Source organism: Lissotriton vulgaris, chromosome 10 (assembly GCF_964263255.1).
Source record: "Lissotriton vulgaris chromosome 10, aLisVul1.2, whole genome shotgun sequence".
Lineage (NCBI taxonomy): Eukaryota > Metazoa > Chordata > Amphibia > Caudata > Salamandridae > Lissotriton > Lissotriton vulgaris.
In genome coordinates this window covers 219,828,364-219,848,821 of record NC_141698.1, presented here as the reverse complement: position 1 = coordinate 219,848,821, position 20,458 = coordinate 219,828,364, and the positions used below count along the sequence as shown (strand labels likewise).

The following is a 20,458-nucleotide window of genomic DNA, read 5'->3' as shown; positions in this document are numbered from 1 at the left end:
CCGGCTGTCACTGTCTTTAGGTCATACCTGGTAGTCACTGCCTTTAGCGTTCTCTTCGTAAGTGTTATGTGCCCGCACTAGGCCCATGTAGTGAAGCTGCTCCTTTCTTACATTGTCCTATTTTTCACAACATTTCTGCTGTGACATTTTGCACATATTTACGTGCACGACAATGTTGGATTCGTTTCTCTGAAACTACTTTGTTCACACATCTAGCTTCGCACGTTCTCATCACAATGCCTCAAACATTATGTGCAAGGCCCTTCTACGCTCTATGTACAAATGTTGTTTCTATCTTCGTCCATAGGGTGACAGGGCTATCTACAAATCCATAACATCACTAATCTAGCCACCCATCACAAAGCTTCTTTCTATTATAAATAAAGAGCATCCCATAAGATTAGTAGAGGAGGCAATTTAGCTGACACCGAGAGTCCCTGCATGCTGAGACTTCACCACGCAGAGGTCTGACATCTCTGTGAGGGGTTGTCCAGTTAGTGACCAATACGGGACCCTACATTCTCTCCCGCCAGGTAATGGGGTTGGATCATCCCTAGGGGTGATTCTTGGCTTCACACCTACACAGACTCTGGGTACACTTAGAGAATAACCCACGAGGTGGGGATTGGAATTTAAAGTTGTCCAAAAGGGAGGCGCTTCTTATAGTCAAATTTGACACAGCCTCATCCGGCCTGAATGAACTCCGTGAAATCTTCAAACTGTAATATCTGACATTCCAGCTCTACTTATATCTATGCCAGTCCAGTCTGTGCATTGTTTGGTTGTTGGGTTCCCCAAGGTGAGATGAGCTAATAAAATGTACTGTTTCCATTTGCATTATTTAGCTTCCCGGTGTTAAACCTTCTCACTCCACAAAACCACTTTTTGGTCCAATTTCCCGGCACGACTTATGGGCCCCCATGCTCGCCTTTCAATAAGGCGCCGTTTCCCGCAATCCCCGGTTGGATGCGGCGATGCAGTAACCACGCCCCTTATGACACACGCCCTTTAAGAAGGCGTCTCTCTACGTCCCGACTCCTAGGACGCATGCGCTATGGTATAGTGCCGGCTGGAACGCCACCGAACCGCGCGGCCAGTGTATCTCCAGGTAAGGGTTGCCTCCCCGTCCCGTAGCTGTTCCTTCCACTCTCCTCGCCGATCTTGGCTAACGGTTACTTGCACTGTCTTTTTTTGCAGTGTACGCTGAAGATGACATCCCCTTCTTAAATTGTGTTGGGCCCGTTGCAATTCACGGCATTTTTACCGGTAAGCCCCTGGGTGCATTAACCGCTTTCAGACGATGCCGAGCTTCGCATTTTTCAATCGCTGATCCTTTTGTTCTTTCCATTTCAGGGACCCATAATTGATTTCCCCATTCGGCCTTGGGCATCTAACATCAGGCTTCTAAAGGATCTATAACCGGTAATCAACATGCTACCAATGATGATAACATAAGGCACACGCCCTGGTTTTCAAACATGACTCTGACCTGCCGTTTTCCTTTGTTTTATAGACATCGGAACTCGTCGCATTACATCGGTTGAATCATCCCTGACTCTGTAACACCATCCGTCTCTTTAGGGGTGAGATTTCATCCACCTTTATTTGTTCCCCCATGCCAAGTTAATTCTGTTTTTCAAACCCTAATAGAGGTGCGTTTTCTTTCAAACAGGTGCACAACTTTATTCCGGCACTACTGCTATCCACTAACATTGGATACTGTTTGATTAAAGACTCTACTCTACATGCACAAGGTGAGTAAAAGTGGTAGCAATATGCAGAGTTAGTATGTTTAAGTTGGAAAAGGGACAGTCTTCCTTACTGCCACGTTGTTCTCTTTTAGACTTTGACCCTCGTGCTCTATTAATCCTACAGTCTTCACCCCGCGCTCCTGCTCCATACTATTTGGTCAGGCGTGGAAGGCACGCTTGAGTCACTCAGCCAATTATCCTAAGTTACCAAGTCCGACTTCTAAAAGATTAGTTGTCCAATTCATGTCACTTAATCTTGCTTTTTTTGTTCTATTTCTTTTCAGAGACTTTATTAGGCCCTGAAGAGAATCCCCAATAATTCAGTGGGATTCGAAACGCGTAGGCCCTGCCACATACTGGTCTGCGAGAGCTGCTGGTGATCTAATGAACCCCTCCCGCAGCTCACTGTTGTACATTACCCTTGATCAACAAATTCAAATGATTTTTGTTTAACTTCTTTGATACACAGGAATGTACTTGGCAAGAATTAATTAATTAATTTTTGCATTCTAGCGTAAAAACTTTCGCAGCCTGTGGCCTTTTTCCTTTCCCTCTCTGTATTGTAATGTATATATATTGTATTACATGCTGTGTGTTTTCTCTTTGATTGTTTGAATGTGTAATGCTTGTCTGTGATATGCGTGGAATTTTGAATGAATGACTAATGTAGAGTTATATTCTAATGTGTTTTTGTGTCCCCTTTTTATAAAAACCTTTTTTTGTATGATAAACTGAAGAAATTAGTTGAAATATCTATGTTATAATCCGATAAAATAAAAAGCTATTAACTAGCACTTCCCTCTCTGGAATTCTTTGTCTAGTCTAGGATGTTCATTTGGTGACTTGAATCTACTTATATCAGTACTGGCAATCCTCCTTGAGTAGGTCATCGGTCCTGGAAGTAGGTTTCCCATCTCAGGATGGAACAATCCCTCTACCCCTATGACTGTGTCCCGGTCCGTCCCCTCTTCCTCCTCCTTCCCTTCTCCATGTGCTGCCACCCAAGCCCTCAAACGGGTCTGGAGTTCCCCCTTCTTGGCACCAAGCTTAAAAAACACTCCCATCTTTTGACAAAAGTCCCTAAGCTGGGCTGCAGAAAAAGTTTCCAGTTCTTCCAGAGCAAATTCCATTTTGCTGAAGAGCAATGTAGGGGGCAAGCACACAAAAAGAATAGATTCACAAGGGGCAATTTGAAGCTTCCTCCACCCACCACCAGGAATGAATTTAGAAAAAGCAAAAATAGTAATTGGGAAGTCCGCCAGGAGAAAGCTCCAGGTGTAGGCCTGTGGGGAAGGTTTTGTTACTTCAGAGTAGACGCAAACACAGTTTAGATCCCACCGCTAGACACCAATTATGTTGGACCTAGAGTCTCCAAGTCACATAGGGTAGCTTGACACTAAGAGAGAAGGCCTAACTCTAAAGTACATGTGCTAAGTTTGCGTCACACCCATCAGTAACAACACCTCCATCCACTCAAAAAGGACACTACCTCAGTCTTCTTTTAGGAAAATAAGTGCTGCTTTATAAAAATACTTTGTTTTCTCTAATACTTTTTCACACTTCTTTTGTCAATTCTTTTTCTTTACATCTCAGGTTACTCCATTGGTTTAATCACATCAATAATTCAGACACTTGACATTGCATTGCATTGTACTGGTTGATATGTTCTCACTCCCTAGCACTGATCCTAGCAATCTCACTCAGTGCTAACGTTTCTGGAATGACACCCTGTAGTTCTCTACAAAATTCTTCAACCTTCTCCCTCTAACCCAGTTAGTGCCTGGGCTTAACTTTACATTTCACACTCACACGCCCTCCTTGGCAGATGGGGCTCAGGCAGTTTTACTGTCAGAGTGGGTTCCAGGGACTGCTAGAGGAGCAAAAGGATAGTTAGTCTTTACCAGGACTCTGGCCTTATACTAATAGCACGCGGTACCCTGGTTACTTATTTGAAATTTCCAGGACCGACTTACTCTTGGCCAGACTCCTGCCTCTAAGGAAGAGTGTCTTGGTTTCCCAACAAACCCCTGACAATCCTTCCCTCTTCACCTGGGTTACTCAGCTGACTCGACAACCACCTTGCGGCGGTGGTGTCCCTCCAGAGCCCCACTCCCCCAACTTACTTGTGGTGTGTGGCAACTGTCAATAACCTCTCATTGCCGCCGGGTAGTCCTCGATATCACCACAGACTTTCCCCCCTGGTGGCAGATACAGGCCTTTGTCCAGCTCCTGGAGCGATGAACCCTCCCTTCCGCTAGTGATCCGGTGAGCTCAGCTGAGAGGGGGGATTCTTTAGGCTTGTCGGCGGTCTTCGGTCCTGGGGTGACTCCCGCTGGATGAAGCCGAGCCTCTGTTCCCCCCGGTTCTGGGCCGTCGAGGAGACACTTCTCACCAGCCCCGCCTCACGGAGTGTGCGCGGCAGCAAGTACACTGCAGCGCGGCGCCGCCCTCTTCAGGGAAGAGGCCTCACTTGCTTCCTGTCATGCGCAGCCGGCGGAATACTTCCCTCGGCAGCGCTCTCTCCTCCTCCGGACACCTCAGCAGCCGGCCAAATCTCCTCAGTTCACAACCGGTGCCCCAGTTCCTCGAGAATGGGAGGGGCCACGGAATCGAATGCTCCCCGGCTCAATGTCAGGACAACCTCCCGGCCTTCCTCAGAACCCGGGAACGTGGGTAAGTGAAACGAAGGGTTGCTGTGTTCCAGTCTCCCTCACAATCCAGACGTGGTGGGGTGACGGTAGAGGATGACACCTCAGCTCCTTCTCCTGACGCTCAACCAGGCAGTGCTCCTATGTCGCTCTCACCCTTACCGACCTCACTTGGCTCATAACCATGAAATCTGCCACAAGAAAGCTTCTCTCAGCTGGGCCAGTTCAGCAGCAAGGGAGGCAGATTCTCTGCACGAGCAGTAGACCTTAGTGGACCATCAACCCTGACAAGATCTCCCTTCCCTATTCACTGCAGTCAGCGCTCCAGACAGCTCCTCACAGATGCCCACTACCTGGCACCCTCTAAAATGGCTGCCCAGCCTTCCGCCTTATATAGGCTGACCCTAGGAGGTCCAGAAGGGACCAGAAGATTCTGGAATACTCCCATTCTATCCTTTGGGTCAAGTCTCAGGGGTGGCAGTTATGGCAGTTATTGTCCACCATTTTGAAAGTCTAGATGGTTTTTAGTCAGAACAGGCACCTAGGCCTCAGGAAAAGGGACTATGAGGCCAAAGAGCATCTAACCCCTAGTCAACACCACAAAAATCCAGTGGACACAAAAAGATTAAAAAGGTTTTGAGGGACAAAAGGGGGACAAAATAAATAATTAACAGAAGGGGCTACTCAAAGGGCAGACAGGTCTAACACACACCATACCTCATTGTCGTGAAGCTAACTTCATTCCTCAGAGCACAAATCATTCCTCGGCACTGGCACTGGGTCAGACATAGCATTAATCCGGAGCACGTGTCCGCGTGCAACCAGGCACTCCAAGCATTGCTTTACACACCGTCTCTCAAGGCAGTGGCTGCAACCTCAATTAGGCAGCTACTGCGCGCTGTGACAATTCGGGATTGCCGGCCCACCGCCTCATAACGTTTACCCTCCAGGCTGCAAAGGTGCAAGTTTCTGTTTACCGCTCGCCTCCAGTGATAGTCGTTCTGAGGGCTGCGCAGCCGCGCTCACGAGAGGCGAGGTGTGATGACGCGTCATTGCTGCCGTGCTACATTTCAGCGCGAGGGCTGGCCAAGTATGCCCAGGGCCGTCATTAGTAGCGCTTTGGCGCACAACAAGATTGATGACGGCCCTGCTTAACAAGTAGGTGTGCTTTCTGCGGCCCAACGCGGCAGCTTTTATAATGTATTTGGAGACACGGACACTACTGTAGTAATTGACAGTAGTGTCAGCAAGTGTCTAAATGAATTATAAAGGCTGACAGTGCCGCGTGGCTGCCGCCCACAAATCGTGCCGCCTGGGGCGGACCACCCCACCCCGCCCCCCCCTAGCTACTCTGGTGGCTGAACCTGGTCAATATAAATCTGTCAAAGCCCTTCAGACAATTACGCAGGTAGGGTTGCATCGTGTAACAGACCATAATCATCTGATGTTGCATGACTGATTTTTTAATACTATTCTAAGTGTTTCAAAGTGGCTCATGCATAATTCTTCCAATGCTTTTCTGGATATATCACAGACCGACTCCGGCTTATCATAATAATCTGGTCTGCCCAAGTCATTTAGCACCTTCCGGACGTAATTTAACCATGGAATATTTCTTGAATATTTCTTGCCTGGTCCAAGGCCATAGCATCCTTAATGATTTCTCTATTCAATCCTAAAGTGGATGTAGACCAGACTCTGTGCCATAATAAAATAGGTTGCAGTTTAATGAGATCTGTAATAAACTCGATACCCAGTTCAGCATGACAATTAAAAACAGGTGTACTCTGCGGGCCGCTAAAATGTATCTTAGAAAATTATTTCTACTATTTGAATTGACACAACGTTACAGAGACCCCAAATGCCCGCCTCATACATTGCTATGCTCCTGCATTTTGCTCTATATATTTTAAGTAGGATCTCCGGTGGTCTTTTGCCTAATTTTTGTGAAAAGTTTATTAATGCCGCGGTCGATCTTTTAAATGGGAGGGTCCTACTCCTGACCGCAGGACTTCAAGAGCCTGCTCCCTCTAAAACTACACCTAAGTAAGAAAAGGTTCTGGTATATTCAATTTTAACATCTGCCACTACTAGATTTGTGTACTTTTTATGTCCTTTCCCACATAACATTACAAAGGTTTTTTTTGCATTTAACTTTAGACCCCTACCAGCCATAAACTCGGTGTAAGTGGTGAGTGCTCTCTGTATTCCTATATTTGTTCTGGCCATTAAGACCGCGTCATCCGCGTAGAGAAGGGAGACGACCTGCTTGTTATTGTGTCTTGGAGAGTCTATGACCTTGGCCCTCAGTTCCTCCTCCAAAGCGTTGGTATATATGGAAAAGAGGAATGGGGCCAAGACACAGCCTTGTCTGACTCCCCTCTCCACACGGAATGGCTTGGTACACTCTCCCTTGAGGCCGTATCTTCTCCTTAGCTGAGGCTCCTGCATATAATTGCCTTAAAAACTGTACGATAGCTGGCTCTACCCTTAGATCCTCTAAAATGCTCCATAGTGTATTATGCTCTACACAGTCAAAGGCGGCTGTAAGGTCTGCAAATATTGCATACAGGCGCCCAGTCTTTGCTTTGGTATATTTTCCTTGTAATAATATAAAATTTAAAACCTGTTCTACCATGCCCATCCCTTCCCTGAACCCATATTGAACCAGGCTTAAAATGCTGTTATCTTCCGCCCAGGTTTGAAGTTTATTAAGCACAACTCTTCCAGCAACTTTCATTAGCGAGTCCAGGAGCGAAATTGGCCTGTAGCTAGAAGAGCTCTCCCGGTCCCCTTTTTGGTAGATGGGAATGATGACAGATTCAGACCAAGATTTTATGAACCCTTTGAATAGCAGGCCTCAAGGACTCGTGTCAGTAGTGGGGCCCAAAGGTCAGTAGTCATCTTGAATAGATCTATTGGAATCCCATCGGGACCTGGGACTTTATTTCCCTTGCTTTGATTGATCGCCAATAGTACCTCTTCGAGGGCGAACTCAATCGCAATAGGGGACTGGGCCAGCTCACTAACCTCCTCCATTCTATGCTTAATCTTGCCTTCTTCCTCAGTTACGTCTCTGCTATAAACTTTGGAAAAGAATTGGATCCAAGTATTTTCATCTATCGCTATTTCTAGCCTAGCACTGCCTTTATTTGCAAAAAAAGGGGCATTCACCGCCTGCCAAAATGAGCCAGAATCTCTACGCAGAGAAGCCTCATATAAATTGACCCATGCCTGTTCTTTTATTTCTCTTTTACGGGTCTTTCTTGCTGTGTTATAGGCCTTCCTGCAAGCACTAATTTCCTCACTATTCCTAGTTGGCTTACTAAGTGCAATTTTAGTAAAGTATGGGTTTTAGTACACTGGCTGTCGACCACCCATCCCCTTTTATGGGTTTCTTACGTTTCGAGGTGGTCAGAGCTTTTTGAATAATTTCCTTGATCCGCATAAAGGCATTTAGAGTATCGGCCATAGAGGTGTCCTCATTTAAACATTTTAAGATTGGTGTTATTGCCTTATAAAACTATATTCCTATTTGTCAGCATGGGGTCTTTTTTCCCCCATTTTACAGAATAACCATTTTGGTGGGTCAGCACTAGGTCTTGTACCCAGGCAAGACACTCTACAGTAGAGGCAGCATGCTTACCAGATACTAATAAAGTCAGAACGAGTGGCAAATGATCGCTAAATCCAATTGGGTGATCACATGAAAACTAAGGGTGACCAACTTGCAATGGTGCAAATTCAGGGCGGTAAGTGGAAAAATTCAGGACAGAAGGTCCAAATTCACTACACAAGTTCAGGATAGTAGGTCAAAATTCAGGACAAAACTTGGGGACAGATGGTAAGTTTTACTGACACATCAGATGAAGTTGCACAATAGTATAAAAGTTAGTAAATAGACAACCACTTAAGTACAAGTCAAAATAAGTTTTACATTAGGTTGAGACAATCATTTTTCGGTTTGTGTGCAGCTTTGAGCAACTGTGCAGGTCTATTTGTGGTATTTCATATGATAATAATCTATTTATATGGTTACTGCACTGGGTTATCCAGTCTGATATTTTGCTTACAATTCATGTCCCTTAGCAGGCAGGGTTGGTGAGAGAAGTGGTCAGGAAACTTCAGCTCAGATATACTTTGTTACTAGCATCTCATATCTGAGTTCCATTGTGAGATGTAAAACATCACCCATAGGTGAACTAAAAGTAGGATTGCTGTGATGAACCCACTATAGGGTACACATTATGGGTGTTTCAGCAAGCCGAACTTAAAATATGGAATCTGACATTGCTTATGGGGGCTTTGCAGAGAGTTGCACAAGCTGATGGAAGTCACAACGGTGCTTTTCCGTGCAGCTTTCTTAAAGAATGCACTGTCGATACACAATTACATAGTTTATTTTTGACGCCTTGACTATTGCTATAAACACAATATACATCCCAAGCACTATGAGGCTTTCCCTAAAACCTTACAAATAAAACAAAACATGCAAACATTTACAATTACTAGGGTAACATTCAAGTAGCAGTTGTGTGTCACTCAAAATGTCATATGCATAATGCATAGATCCCACACATAAGCACACAGCAAATACAGAATAGTTACACATAGGCAAGGGAGTAGCCAGAAAATGTAAATACCTCCCACTTTGAACTAAAGCCCTTAGGACCCCAAGAAAGCAAAGTGAGTCGTCACAACCCTTCCCAGAAGAGCTCTCGTGTCCAAGGATCTAGCCATTAATCCTTCCATCAATCCCCTGATATCCACCATTTCAAATGTACATTCTGTCATCTATTAATTCTTTCATTCAGTCTTTCAACATTCATTCTGTCATATCTGTTTACCCATCGCTTTCCAAACCTTTTCAACCATTTGCAAAACTATCCATCATCTAACCTTCCATTCATCATATCACACATCCATCCCTTCTTCCACCCTTTCACTCATTCATCCATCCACCCAATTCCTCCTTTCACTCATCCATCCACTCTTCCACCCACCCATCCATTCACTCATCCATCCAACCATTCACCCTTTCCCTCATCCATCCATCCTTTCTTCCAGCTCTCCACCCTCCTGTTCTCTCATGTATGCATTCTTTCACTCATCCATCTTTACATTCTTCTTTTCATTCATCTATACACCCATTCACCGGTTCATTCTGTCAAGCATTCATCCTTGCTTTTACTCATACACCCATCCTCCCTTTCTCTCTCCATTCCCCTTTCACTTAGCCAGCCACCCATCCTTCCATCCACCAACCCATTCCCCCACCCATCCAGTTGCGGACAAAAGAGGCCCATCAAGAACTTCACCCTAGCTGTAGTTCCTAAAGCAAGGGTTGGGGTGGGGTGGGGTAGGGTTCACTATGCCCCTGCACATAAGCAATCTGAAAACGTAGTAGTTATGAGTCATGCATGATGGATGCACAGTGCCAGGATGTGAGGTGACAGTGACATGGTGTTGTTTCCAGGGCTTTAAGTGGGATGAAAAAAACTGGGGTTCTCTCTAAGGGGCGTGTCTGATGTAATGAAGGGCGTGGCTTAAAACACCTCAGCTTAAAATATGTGCTGAGCATAATGTGCCGCCCTACTGGTATTTTGCTGTTTCTATCATTGCATCCAGTAACATTAGACCTACAAAAAGCCATGACCATTGGCTTTGTCAATGGATCTTAGTTGCATAAAATAAATAAAAAAGCAGCAACTATGGCCTCATTTTATCTATACTACTATTATAAAGAGAGAACACAAACCTTTGAGCCAGGTAAACTCAAAAAGTACACCACCAATCAAAACACCCAAGACCTCTTTGAAAACCTCAGGGCAAGCAGAAGGACATAGGCTATTAAAAATAAAAAATATACGTTGTTTAAAAAATTTCAAAATAAAAATAAAGTAGTCCCTTGCAAGTAGCGCCAGCCGCGACGTCTGCGTGATGACATCATTTGCGTTTGCGCTCCCTGGCAACACTTCCGGAAATGGCGCCGAAGATCGCGACCTGCTGGGAGGTCTGCCGCGGCCCTGCTTGCTGCTGGGCGAAGTGGCGGCCTGTGCGGTCGAAGCGCATGGAGAGTGGTGGCCTGTGCGGGCGGGGTGCCTGGAGAGTGGCGGCCTGTGCGGGTGGGGCGCCTGGAGAGTGGCGGCCTGTGCGGGCGGGGCGCCGGGAGAGTGGCGGACTGTGCGGGCGGGGCGCCTGGAGCGGGACCGGTGGCTGAGGTAAGGATCAGGCTCTCCGGTACACAGGCGGGAGGGGGCCGGGGGCAGAAGTGCACGCAAGCCTCAAATGCTGCCCCCAGCCCCTTTCTGCCCCAGGCAACGCTGGGGCGGACTGCTAGCATATTAATAAAATTGCTTCATCTCTGTAATGATGAGACTGTAAGAACTATAACCTCTTCTTTTAAACTTTGTACATTTGTTTTGTACATTTTTTCCATCTAACGCTAACAGAATGCCCTGCCCTAGACCATGGCTGGAGGAGGCCACCACATCTGTAACAGGTAAAACTGGCCCATTGTCTTTCTGTATGTGGCAATCAGCCTGCACACAGAATGACAATGTGCGTGGTGGGCCTGCTCTTGTGCTCTGAGGATGAGTGCGAGGCGGCCCCATCAGGGAGCAGAGGCCTCTCACAGGGGAACAGCTCTGCTCCCTGGAAGGCCCAAAATTACATACAAAAGGCATCCGTAAAAGGGATCCTCACGGATAACGGATGGGAGGTCCAAACTACGGACGGTCTGTGAAATTTATGGATGGTTGGTCACCCTACCCATGAGAGGTTTGGGGTCCCGATCCCCCGTTCTCGGCAGAGTGTGCAGGAGCCTGCGTTAAGCCCCTGCCGTTCACTCAGTTATTCATTCATGACACAAGTCAAGTCAAGGAAAGCTTTATTCAGCTGTTTTTCAATACAGTCATAAAAGCACATAGTTATGATAAATATGGTTCAATTAATAATATTTACAACATTATACATAGAAAAAAGAGACACATGTCATACTCAGTTAAAAACATAGTACATGATTTAAAAATTCATAATAACAGATTTCCTGATTTGTAGCACCTTTTTTAAAAACTTTGTTATTCTCCACGCTACGTGTTAATTTTCCAGGAGCTGGAGTAAGAGCATGGCCTGTCGACACTGCCTAAGCCCTAAAACCTTTAAAAATGGTATAACCCAAACCTTCCTTGGCTCCATATAAAATATGCAGAATAAAACTACCTGCATAGTTGACTGGTCTGAGAACTTATCTCAAGGGGACGGTATTCGTTTTGCGCGACCAGTCGTTCCTTTTCGGGAAAGATGTTAATCTATGGATAATTCCCAGTCTAAACCTAATTAAAAGCAATCTATCAAATGTTCCAGGTACGAATGATAGGTAAGGCTCCATCCCCAAGGTTGTAATTGTCAGCTGGTGTTGCCTCACATTGATTTTGTTTGAGATTTTCCCTACCATTCTGTTTGTGCCCATTAACTGGAGACAGTCTTTTTTTAAAGTCTTTCAGGGAATCTCCAGCATGGATATTGGGTTTAAAAAATACTCTGAATGTCCCAAGTCATTCATAGAATCATAGATGTGTTTAATCCAAGGTATCCGCATAACCCCCTCTAACCTCAATGTATCTTTCAAAATCTCCATATTTAGTTTTGTTTGGTCTTTACACCAAACTCTGTGCCATAGGTGTATTGGCTCTACTTTTACTAAGTCGGATATATAGTGTAGACCCAACTCTTCATGACAGATAAATGAGGTCGTCTTGGGGGGGAGGGGGGCGTACGGAGAAAATATACCTTATAAAAGCATTTTCAATTATTTGTATCAGGGTGGCATCTGCAAAGCCCCACACCCCAGCCCCATAAGTTGCCATAGTGATGCATTTTGCCTTATATATTTGTAGGAATTCCGAGGCTGGTTTACTACCTAATTTTCTAGTGAATGTTACTAGAGCTGCGGTGGATCTAGAAAATGCCAGCTTTTTAGCAGTTAGGTTGGCAACCCAAGAATCGTGTTGATTAAAAAGTATACCTAGATAGGAAAAGTTTTTTGCTGTTGATAACTTCTTTCCATCTAAAAACATTTATTGAGTCTTCTGGGTGCCTTGCTTACATCTCATGACATATGTTTTAGCAATATTAGTTTTAAGACTCTCGTTCATAAATACACTGAACCTATCCAGAAGTCTCTGGAGGCCATTTTGCATACGTTCCAGTAACACGGCATCGTCCGCTTAGAGGAGTGCGGGAATGGGTCGACCGTTTACTTGCGGGAAACCATTGCCCTGCAATAGTAATGCTTCTTCTAATCTCTTAATATAAAGATTAAAAATGAAAGGGGCTTGAACACAACCTTGTCTGACACCTCTCCTGATTGGGAAAGCTTGACTCATTCACAGATGCACTCATTAATTATCCATGCACTCATCCATCCAACTGTCAATGCATCCCAAAGGGAGAACTACACAAACTTTCCAATCTTTAAAGGAGCACTTTCACTTGACGGTGCTTGTTTTAATATACCAATTTTATTATTGCACTCCTACCTTAAGGACTGTGAACAATGCCTTCTTTAATTAAGACTTTTACAGTCATTGACAGTACCGAGATCCATCGTTATAAATGTGACAAGAAACCATCAGATAGCAGGAAGTGAGGCGTGGCACCTTCTTCCCATTTTTAAACTTGCTATAATTCTCATGTCTTCTAATAAGGCGTTGTCTAAAGCATGCAGGTCATGTGTAACATCAGCATAGTAGTGTTTCCTAGCACAAGGGTTACTATAATTGTCTCTGTTTTAGAGGGTTCAGTATTCTCCAGAAACTGGGTTAGTTTTGTATTATATTGTGCCATGCATTTTTATGTCTCTAGTAGCTAAAAATATATTTTTTGAGTCTTTATGACGTAGCGGATCCTAGATTACCAGTACGTGCTGTGAAGACATCGCAGAAGATAATACCATTATTAGAAAGAGAGTAACCTGTATGTATGTTAAAAAACAAAAAACTCTGCTTTTATCTCTGCCCTCTGATTCCTGCTTCCGTGATGTACCCAGACCCCTTATTCCAGAACTATGGTAAAAAAAAAGTATGCTGCACGTGCTCTACCTCTCAAGCATTGCAACGGATCCGTTTGTGTCACCCAACCCCCTCACCCCACCAATCCACAAACTGGCCCATTGTCATTCTGTATGTGGCTATCAACCTCCCTGCATAGAGAATGGCAATCGGCGGGGGGGGGGGGGCTGCTCTTGTGCTCCGAGGATAAGTGTGAGGTGACCCCATTGTTGTGTTTCGGTTTAGATGTCCGTATATAGATTTTCCCGATACATGTCCTTATATAAGCACAAGATACCAGCCCTTATTTAGGCATTAGCCATGCTCTCTAAATATGGCATGGTCACCTACATCCGTCCACCCCAACGTCACAACGAGTTCTTAGAACCCAGACCCTTAAACCATTTGGACTTTCTCTAGCCTAGGACTATTGATTTCTCGAAGAACTTCATGCATGAACCACTATTCCTTAAGGGTTTATTAATGATGTCTTCATCTGCCAGACTTGCATCGATGCAAACATTCTTAAGCACCTTCCAGGTATAAATATACTTTTCCTTGCCATGGCAAACCACGGCACTGCTTGACTTGGCTGCACTGTTCGCCAAGGCAAGTTCAGTAGAGATCGTATCCCAGCCTGACGCACTAACCAGACGCTGTCATCCCTGCACGCAGAGAATTCAGCTTCCAGTGTTCTGACTCCCTTCGCAGGGTGTTAGAGTTTGAGACCCGTAAAGAGATTCCCAGCTCTCTCATTCTAAAGTATGGAGCTGACTAGAACCTAGAGTGACTCTTGGCATACCTAATTATAGCTTACCATACTGTAGAATTCAGCACCTACGTCTTACCTTGTACTACACTAAGGTTAGGTACACTGGGGTAGAATTTGTTAGAAGCATCAGACGAGTATCCACATTTTAGCCTATGTTATTTTTCGCATCAACAAAACCACCATGGGAGGAAGATCCTTCTCCTACCTGGCGGCTAAAACCTGGAACTCCCTTCCCATTCACCTTCGCCTCACTCAGAACCACCTAGCATTCAGAAAGCAACTTAAAACCTGGATATTCGACAAGTAATTCCCCACCCTTCTCCAAGCGCCTTGAGACCCTCTGGGTATGTAGCGCGCTATATAAATTAATTGAATTGAATTGAATTGAATATATGAATATGTGTCAGCTAAAAGACAATGCTATTGCAGTATTAATTATTTATACTGCTTACGCTGTACGTAATATATCTTGGATACTCTCTTATGATTCTAACAGCTCATATCTCTTACACAAGAAACAAGACTGTTCAATAAATCCTTTTATTGAAACTCCCGTCTATCTCTTTCTGTGTAACTCTGAAGAAACTAAGCATGCACGATTGACTGAGTGAAACTGTTATCTATTGTTTCCACGATTCTGAGACATGTTCCGCTTCTAAAGGGAAACAAAGTTGTCATGTTTATGCGGTTGCCAGAAACTACTCCCTTCTTGTTTTTCAAGGAGTTTCTAGTGGCCTCTGAGTTAGCTGGCGCACAAAGTAATTAAGTTTATTATACTTGATAGGGGCATATGGACCTCAGTCCTATGCCAAAACTATAGTGTATATCATTCCAATGCACAGAACCTATTAGAGAAATAGGAACTACACTACACCATCAGAGAGCGGAGGCCTCTCACAGGGGAACAGCTCTGCTCTCTCCAAGGCCCAAAATTATGGACAAAAGGCATCCGTAAAAGGGATCCTCACGGACAACAGACGTGAGGTCCAAATTGCGGACGGTCAATGAAATTTACAAACGGTTATCACCCTAATGAAACTGTTTTTTTTTGTGTTAAAAAAAAAAACTGAAACCATGCTATTTGCTCACATACATAAGTGACTGAAATGCGAAGTGTAAAGTGTTTCTTCCACTACATTGTGGAAATAGCGCATTGTGCAACTCGTTCTCTCTTTGTAGGGCATGTCAATGCAGTGTGGCACTGCAGGTGCTGCCTCTATATCAGTAATACTTATTGTAAGAGACCCTTGAAAATAGATGTCTGTCCTGCTCTCTTTGATGACTAACACAGCTCTAATACTCATCTGCGTTGTATTTCAGGAGTATCATATTCCTGTGAGGTTTGTGCATGCATTTTTTTCTGAACAAAAACATATTTATTTACCAGAGATCACAGCATGGTGCGCAAAGCAGATAAGGGATTTCTGCACTCTACATGGATTGTTCACGCCTGTGCATGTGTGTTTGTGTATGTGCGTAACAGTAGAGGGGCTTGGTATAAATGTTTACTTTTTCTGAAAATTACGTGTATTACCACTGTTCTTGGTAAGCAATTAGGTCACCACCTCAACCCCCAGCACAGCATCACCTCAACATCAGCACAGGAACACCTCTGCATCAGTGTACCACCACCAGCATAGCCTCAGCACCAGCACAGCCCCACCCCATCAGCAATTCCTCACCACGTCAGCATGAGTGCAACATCACCCCAGCACAGCACCAACTCAGCATCACGCAGCACCACCTGAGCACTAATTTAGCACCACCAGTGCAGCACCACCTCCGCTTAACTCAGCCCCATAGCATCACTCAGCTCTACCTCAGGATCCTTTAGCGTCAATCAGCACCCCCTCAGTACCACTCAGTATCAACTAAGCATCACCTCTGCACCAGCACACCACCACCTGAGTATTATTTTGCATCACCTCTGCACCAGCACACCACCACCTCACTCTGTCCTCTGATCTGACATCTTTTGATTCTCCCCTAATATCCTTCCACTGCTCGTTTTGTAATTCAGAATCTATTTCCCAACCTCCACCCTTAAGTTGTGTATGCCCTTCATAACAAAAAAAACCTATAACAAACAAGCATTAGAACAGACAGGAAGAAGTTTTTATTATAACTTTTCAAAATGCTGCACAGCCGCCACACTGCTCTACAACATATCTTAAAGACAGTGACAAAGCCAATAGTTCTGGTTAAACAGTTGTAAGATCCAAAGGCGAAACCTTTTGACTATGTCAATGATTTTTATGTGCTTGGGAGAGAAAAGGGTTTTGATGTTCAAAGGCAAAGGTAGATGAGTCAATCGTAAAGCAAAGTGCGTTAGCAGTAAGGTCCCAGTGTGCAATGCAGTGTATATGCACAACTCTGTGGAAGAGAGCTTATTTAATACTAAGACGGGTATTTTCAGCACTAGAGTTGTATTTGGCGTATCTGTTTCACTTACAAAATTAGTCAAGCTAACTATATCTTTGATTTAAGAGGAAGCAGCCAACTGTACTGGACGCACTATTACTACACCCAGACCCTAATACAGTGACCACGCCCACGTCAGAGACATTAGACTCTAAAAGAGACTATCACCACAGTATGTACATTTCAGCAATCCGAGACGCGAAGAAAGCATACTTCACCCAGCGAATTAATGACAGCAACAATTCCGCAAAAGAATTGTTCAAAATAGTGAAGGAACTCAACAACCCGTCCTGCACCTCACAAACCCTCACCCCTTCAACCGAGGCCTGTGAGCGCATCAGCACCTTTTTTGCGGAAAAAATTGACAAAATGTATTCTACTTTCGCCCCCCCAATACCCCTACCTTACCAGACAACCCTGACAAGCATCCCCCAACAACAGACAAATGCAATGCCCAACCAGATGCCGGCAATTCTCCGCGTCTAACTAGTTTTCAACCATTTACCAATGATGAAGTACTATCGGCATTGAAGACAATCAAATTTGGCTCTCCCGCGGATCCGTGTCCCCATTTTGTGTTCTCCAAAATTGCACCAACGCTCTGCCCTTTTATTACCAAACTTTTTAATCAATCACTCACCACCGCGTCCTTTCCGGAAGCCTGGAAACACGCATCCGTAACCCCCCTCCTGAAAAAAGCCGGGTCCGATATCTCCAATCCGGAGAACTACAGGCCAATTTCCCAACTCCCCTACCTTTCCAAGGCTTTGGATAAACTGGTTAACACACAATTATCCCGATACTTGGAAGACAATTCACTCCTGGACCCCTCCCAGACCGGCTTTAGAGCCAACAATAGCACCGAGGCAACGTTGCTGGCAGTGTCGGACAGTGTCAGATGCATCACAGATCAAGGGGGATCTGTGGCTCTGATACTGCTTGACCTGTCAGCGGCGTTTGATACGGTATCACACGAGTGCCTGCTAAACACCCTCCGGAGCAAAGGAGTGCAATCCACAGCTCTGAGCTGGATTAAATCATTCCTCAGCAAGCGCACCCAAGCAGTGCACATGGGCCAGTACCACTCAAAACTCTATCCCACCAGCTGTGGGGTCCCACAAGGGGCCTCACTGAGCCCCACTCTCTTTAATGTCTATGTTTCATCTCTGGCTGACATTGGAAGAAAGTGGGGCATCGGCATATGTTCTTATGCCGACGGCACACAGCTGATGGTGACAATGGGTGAAGAGACGGAGACAACAAAGAAAAAACTACATAGCTGTCTCTCCGAAATGGCGGATTGGATGCGAAACCACTGCTTAAAATTAAACGCCGGCAAATCGGAGATCCTACTATTCGGAGGAGCCAAACTCACATGGAATGCCACATGGTGGCCACCATCATTGGGGTCAGCCCCCACCCCAAAACAGCATGCCAGAAATCTGGGTATCATTATGGATGATGCACTATCCATGAAGGACCACATCCGATCACTTTGGGGCAAAGGTTTCGCAATTCTTAAACTCCTGGCAAAAATCTTTCCCTGGATACCTCTGGACTGCCGACGTACAGTCACCCAGGCCCTACTGGTCAGCCGCCTGGATTATGGCAATGCCCTGTTCGAAGGTATGAACGAACAACTGTTCTCCCGACTACAGGTCCTACAAAACCAGGCAGCCAAACTGGTTTGCAACAAAGGCAAGCGAGACTCAGCATCCGCATGCCTCAGGAAACTCCACTGGTTACCAATGCGCCAGAGGGCTACCTTCAAAATACTCTGCCACGCGCACAGAGCTCTTAACAAAACTGGCCCCACTATCCTCCAAGGGAAAATCGAATTCTACACCCCCAACACCCCCAAGCGCATTTACAAAGCAAGGACCGGCGGACGCGCCTTCTCATATCTGGCCGCAAAAAGGTGGAATGAGTTACCTGTAGAACTCAGACACACCACAAACTACCTCCAATTCAGGAAACAATTAAAAACTCACCTGTTCCCTAAAAAATAGCTCTCAGCACAGTCCTCAGCAGTCTCTTCTGTTTACAGCGCCGTGATATCCCCTGGGATGAGTGTCGCGCTTTATAAATACCAGAAATAAATAAAATAAATGTACTCAGCAGAGGAATGAGTGTGCTCTACTATTCTAAATAGTTACAGCCTCAGAGATTAATGTAGTGTGTCTTTACACCTCCAAGGCTAGAAGCCTCTCCTTGCAGTCGAACCCTATGGCAGTACTTCTGCACAACTGAGAATATATATGATTAAGAAAACAGCACCAGAACCCGTACAACGTGTCTCAGCAGCTCAGAAACGGGAAATACCTCTTATTAACAAAACATTTTTGGCTTCAGAGGACTACCTACTGTGTCTGCTCATCTCTATTGTGGGGGCTTCTCAATCACTAATAAGCTATCCCTGAAACTAGAGACCAGCACACCTGAACACCTTAAAAGCAGTATACTTCTCTCACTAACAAACTACCCCCAACACCTGATCTCAAGTATTGTGTCTGCATTCTCAGAGGCAGGATGCTTGTCTCACTAACAAACCAGCACCTAATCTTAAGTAGCATGTCTGCATAGGCAATATGCACTGTACATAACAAATCATCCTCAGCACCTGATTTTAAGTCCTGTGTCTGCATCGTCAGCGGCAGAATTCTTCTATCATTAACAAACCACCAGCAGCGCCTGATCTCCGTAGTGTGCCTGCATCGTCAGAGGCAGGATGCGTCTCTCAACAACACACCGGCCCCAGTACCTGATCTCCATAGTGTGCCTGCATCGTCAGAGGCAGGATGCTTCTCTTATTAACACACCAGTACCTGATCTCCATAGTGTCCCTGCATCGTCAGAGGCAGGATGCTTCTCTTATTAACACACCAGTACCTGATCTCCATAGTGTGCCTGCATCGTCAGAGGCAGGATGCTTCTCTTATTAACACACCAGTACCTGATCTCAGTAGTGTGCCTGCATCGTCAGAGGCAGGATGCGTCTCTCATTAACACACCAGCCCCAGTACCTGATCTCTGTAGTGTGTTTGCATCGTCAGATGTAGGATGTGTCTCTCATGAACACACCGGCCCCAGTACCTGATGTCAGAAGTGTGTCAGCAAGAATTGGCTTTTGTAGTTTGGTTTGCCCTGTTCCCATCATGCACTGGGACAGGAACAGACTAATTTGCATACAGCCAGGTTCTGAAACTGGGATGGTGCAGTGAGCTAAAAAACGGTGTTGGATCTAGCCCTGATCTCTTGACTGGGTGAGAGCTTTCTGCTTAATTCAGAGACTCTGTCCCTCACCACCCCTTGTTGTAAATATTTTTGTCCACCCTAAGCGTGGAAGGGTATTCTCAGATGTGAGACCCTTGCTCATTGCACCATCAGGATTCAAGCAAACCGGGCCGAAGACGGCTGTAATGCCAGAAACCGGTCCCCGGGCGCTTGTTTCCTTCCCAGTGTAAGAATTGGCTTTTGTAGTTTAGTTTGCCCTGTTCCCATCATGCACTGGGACAGGAACAGACTAATTTGCATACAGCCAGGTTCTGAAACTGGGATGGTGCAGTGAGCTAAAAAACGGTGTTGGATCTAGCCCTGATCTCTTGACTGGGTGAGAGCTTTCTGCTTAATTCAGAGACTCTGTCCCTCACCACCCCTTGTTGTAAATATTTTTGTCCACCCTAAGCGTGAAAGGGTATTCTCAGATGTGAGACCCTTGCTCATTGCACCATCAGGATTCAAGCAAACCGGGCCGAAGACGGCTGTAATGCCAGAAACCGGTCCCCGGGCGCTTGTTTCCTTCCCAGTGTAAGAATT

At 45.3% G+C, this 20,458-nt stretch overlaps 1 protein-coding gene across 1 annotated transcript in view; it reads left to right on the top strand.

Moving 5' to 3' along the window:
• The window catches only part of LOC147685005 (uncharacterized), a 713,619-nt gene that overhangs the window by 668,396 nt on the left and 24,765 nt on the right, over nt 1–20,458 (top strand). The window contains exon 7 of the mRNA XM_086939748.1: nt 1,673–1,754. Coding sequence (XP_086795874.1) covers nt 1,673–1,754 — 82 coding nt within the window. The remainder of the gene's footprint in view (nt 1–1,672; nt 1,755–20,458) is intronic.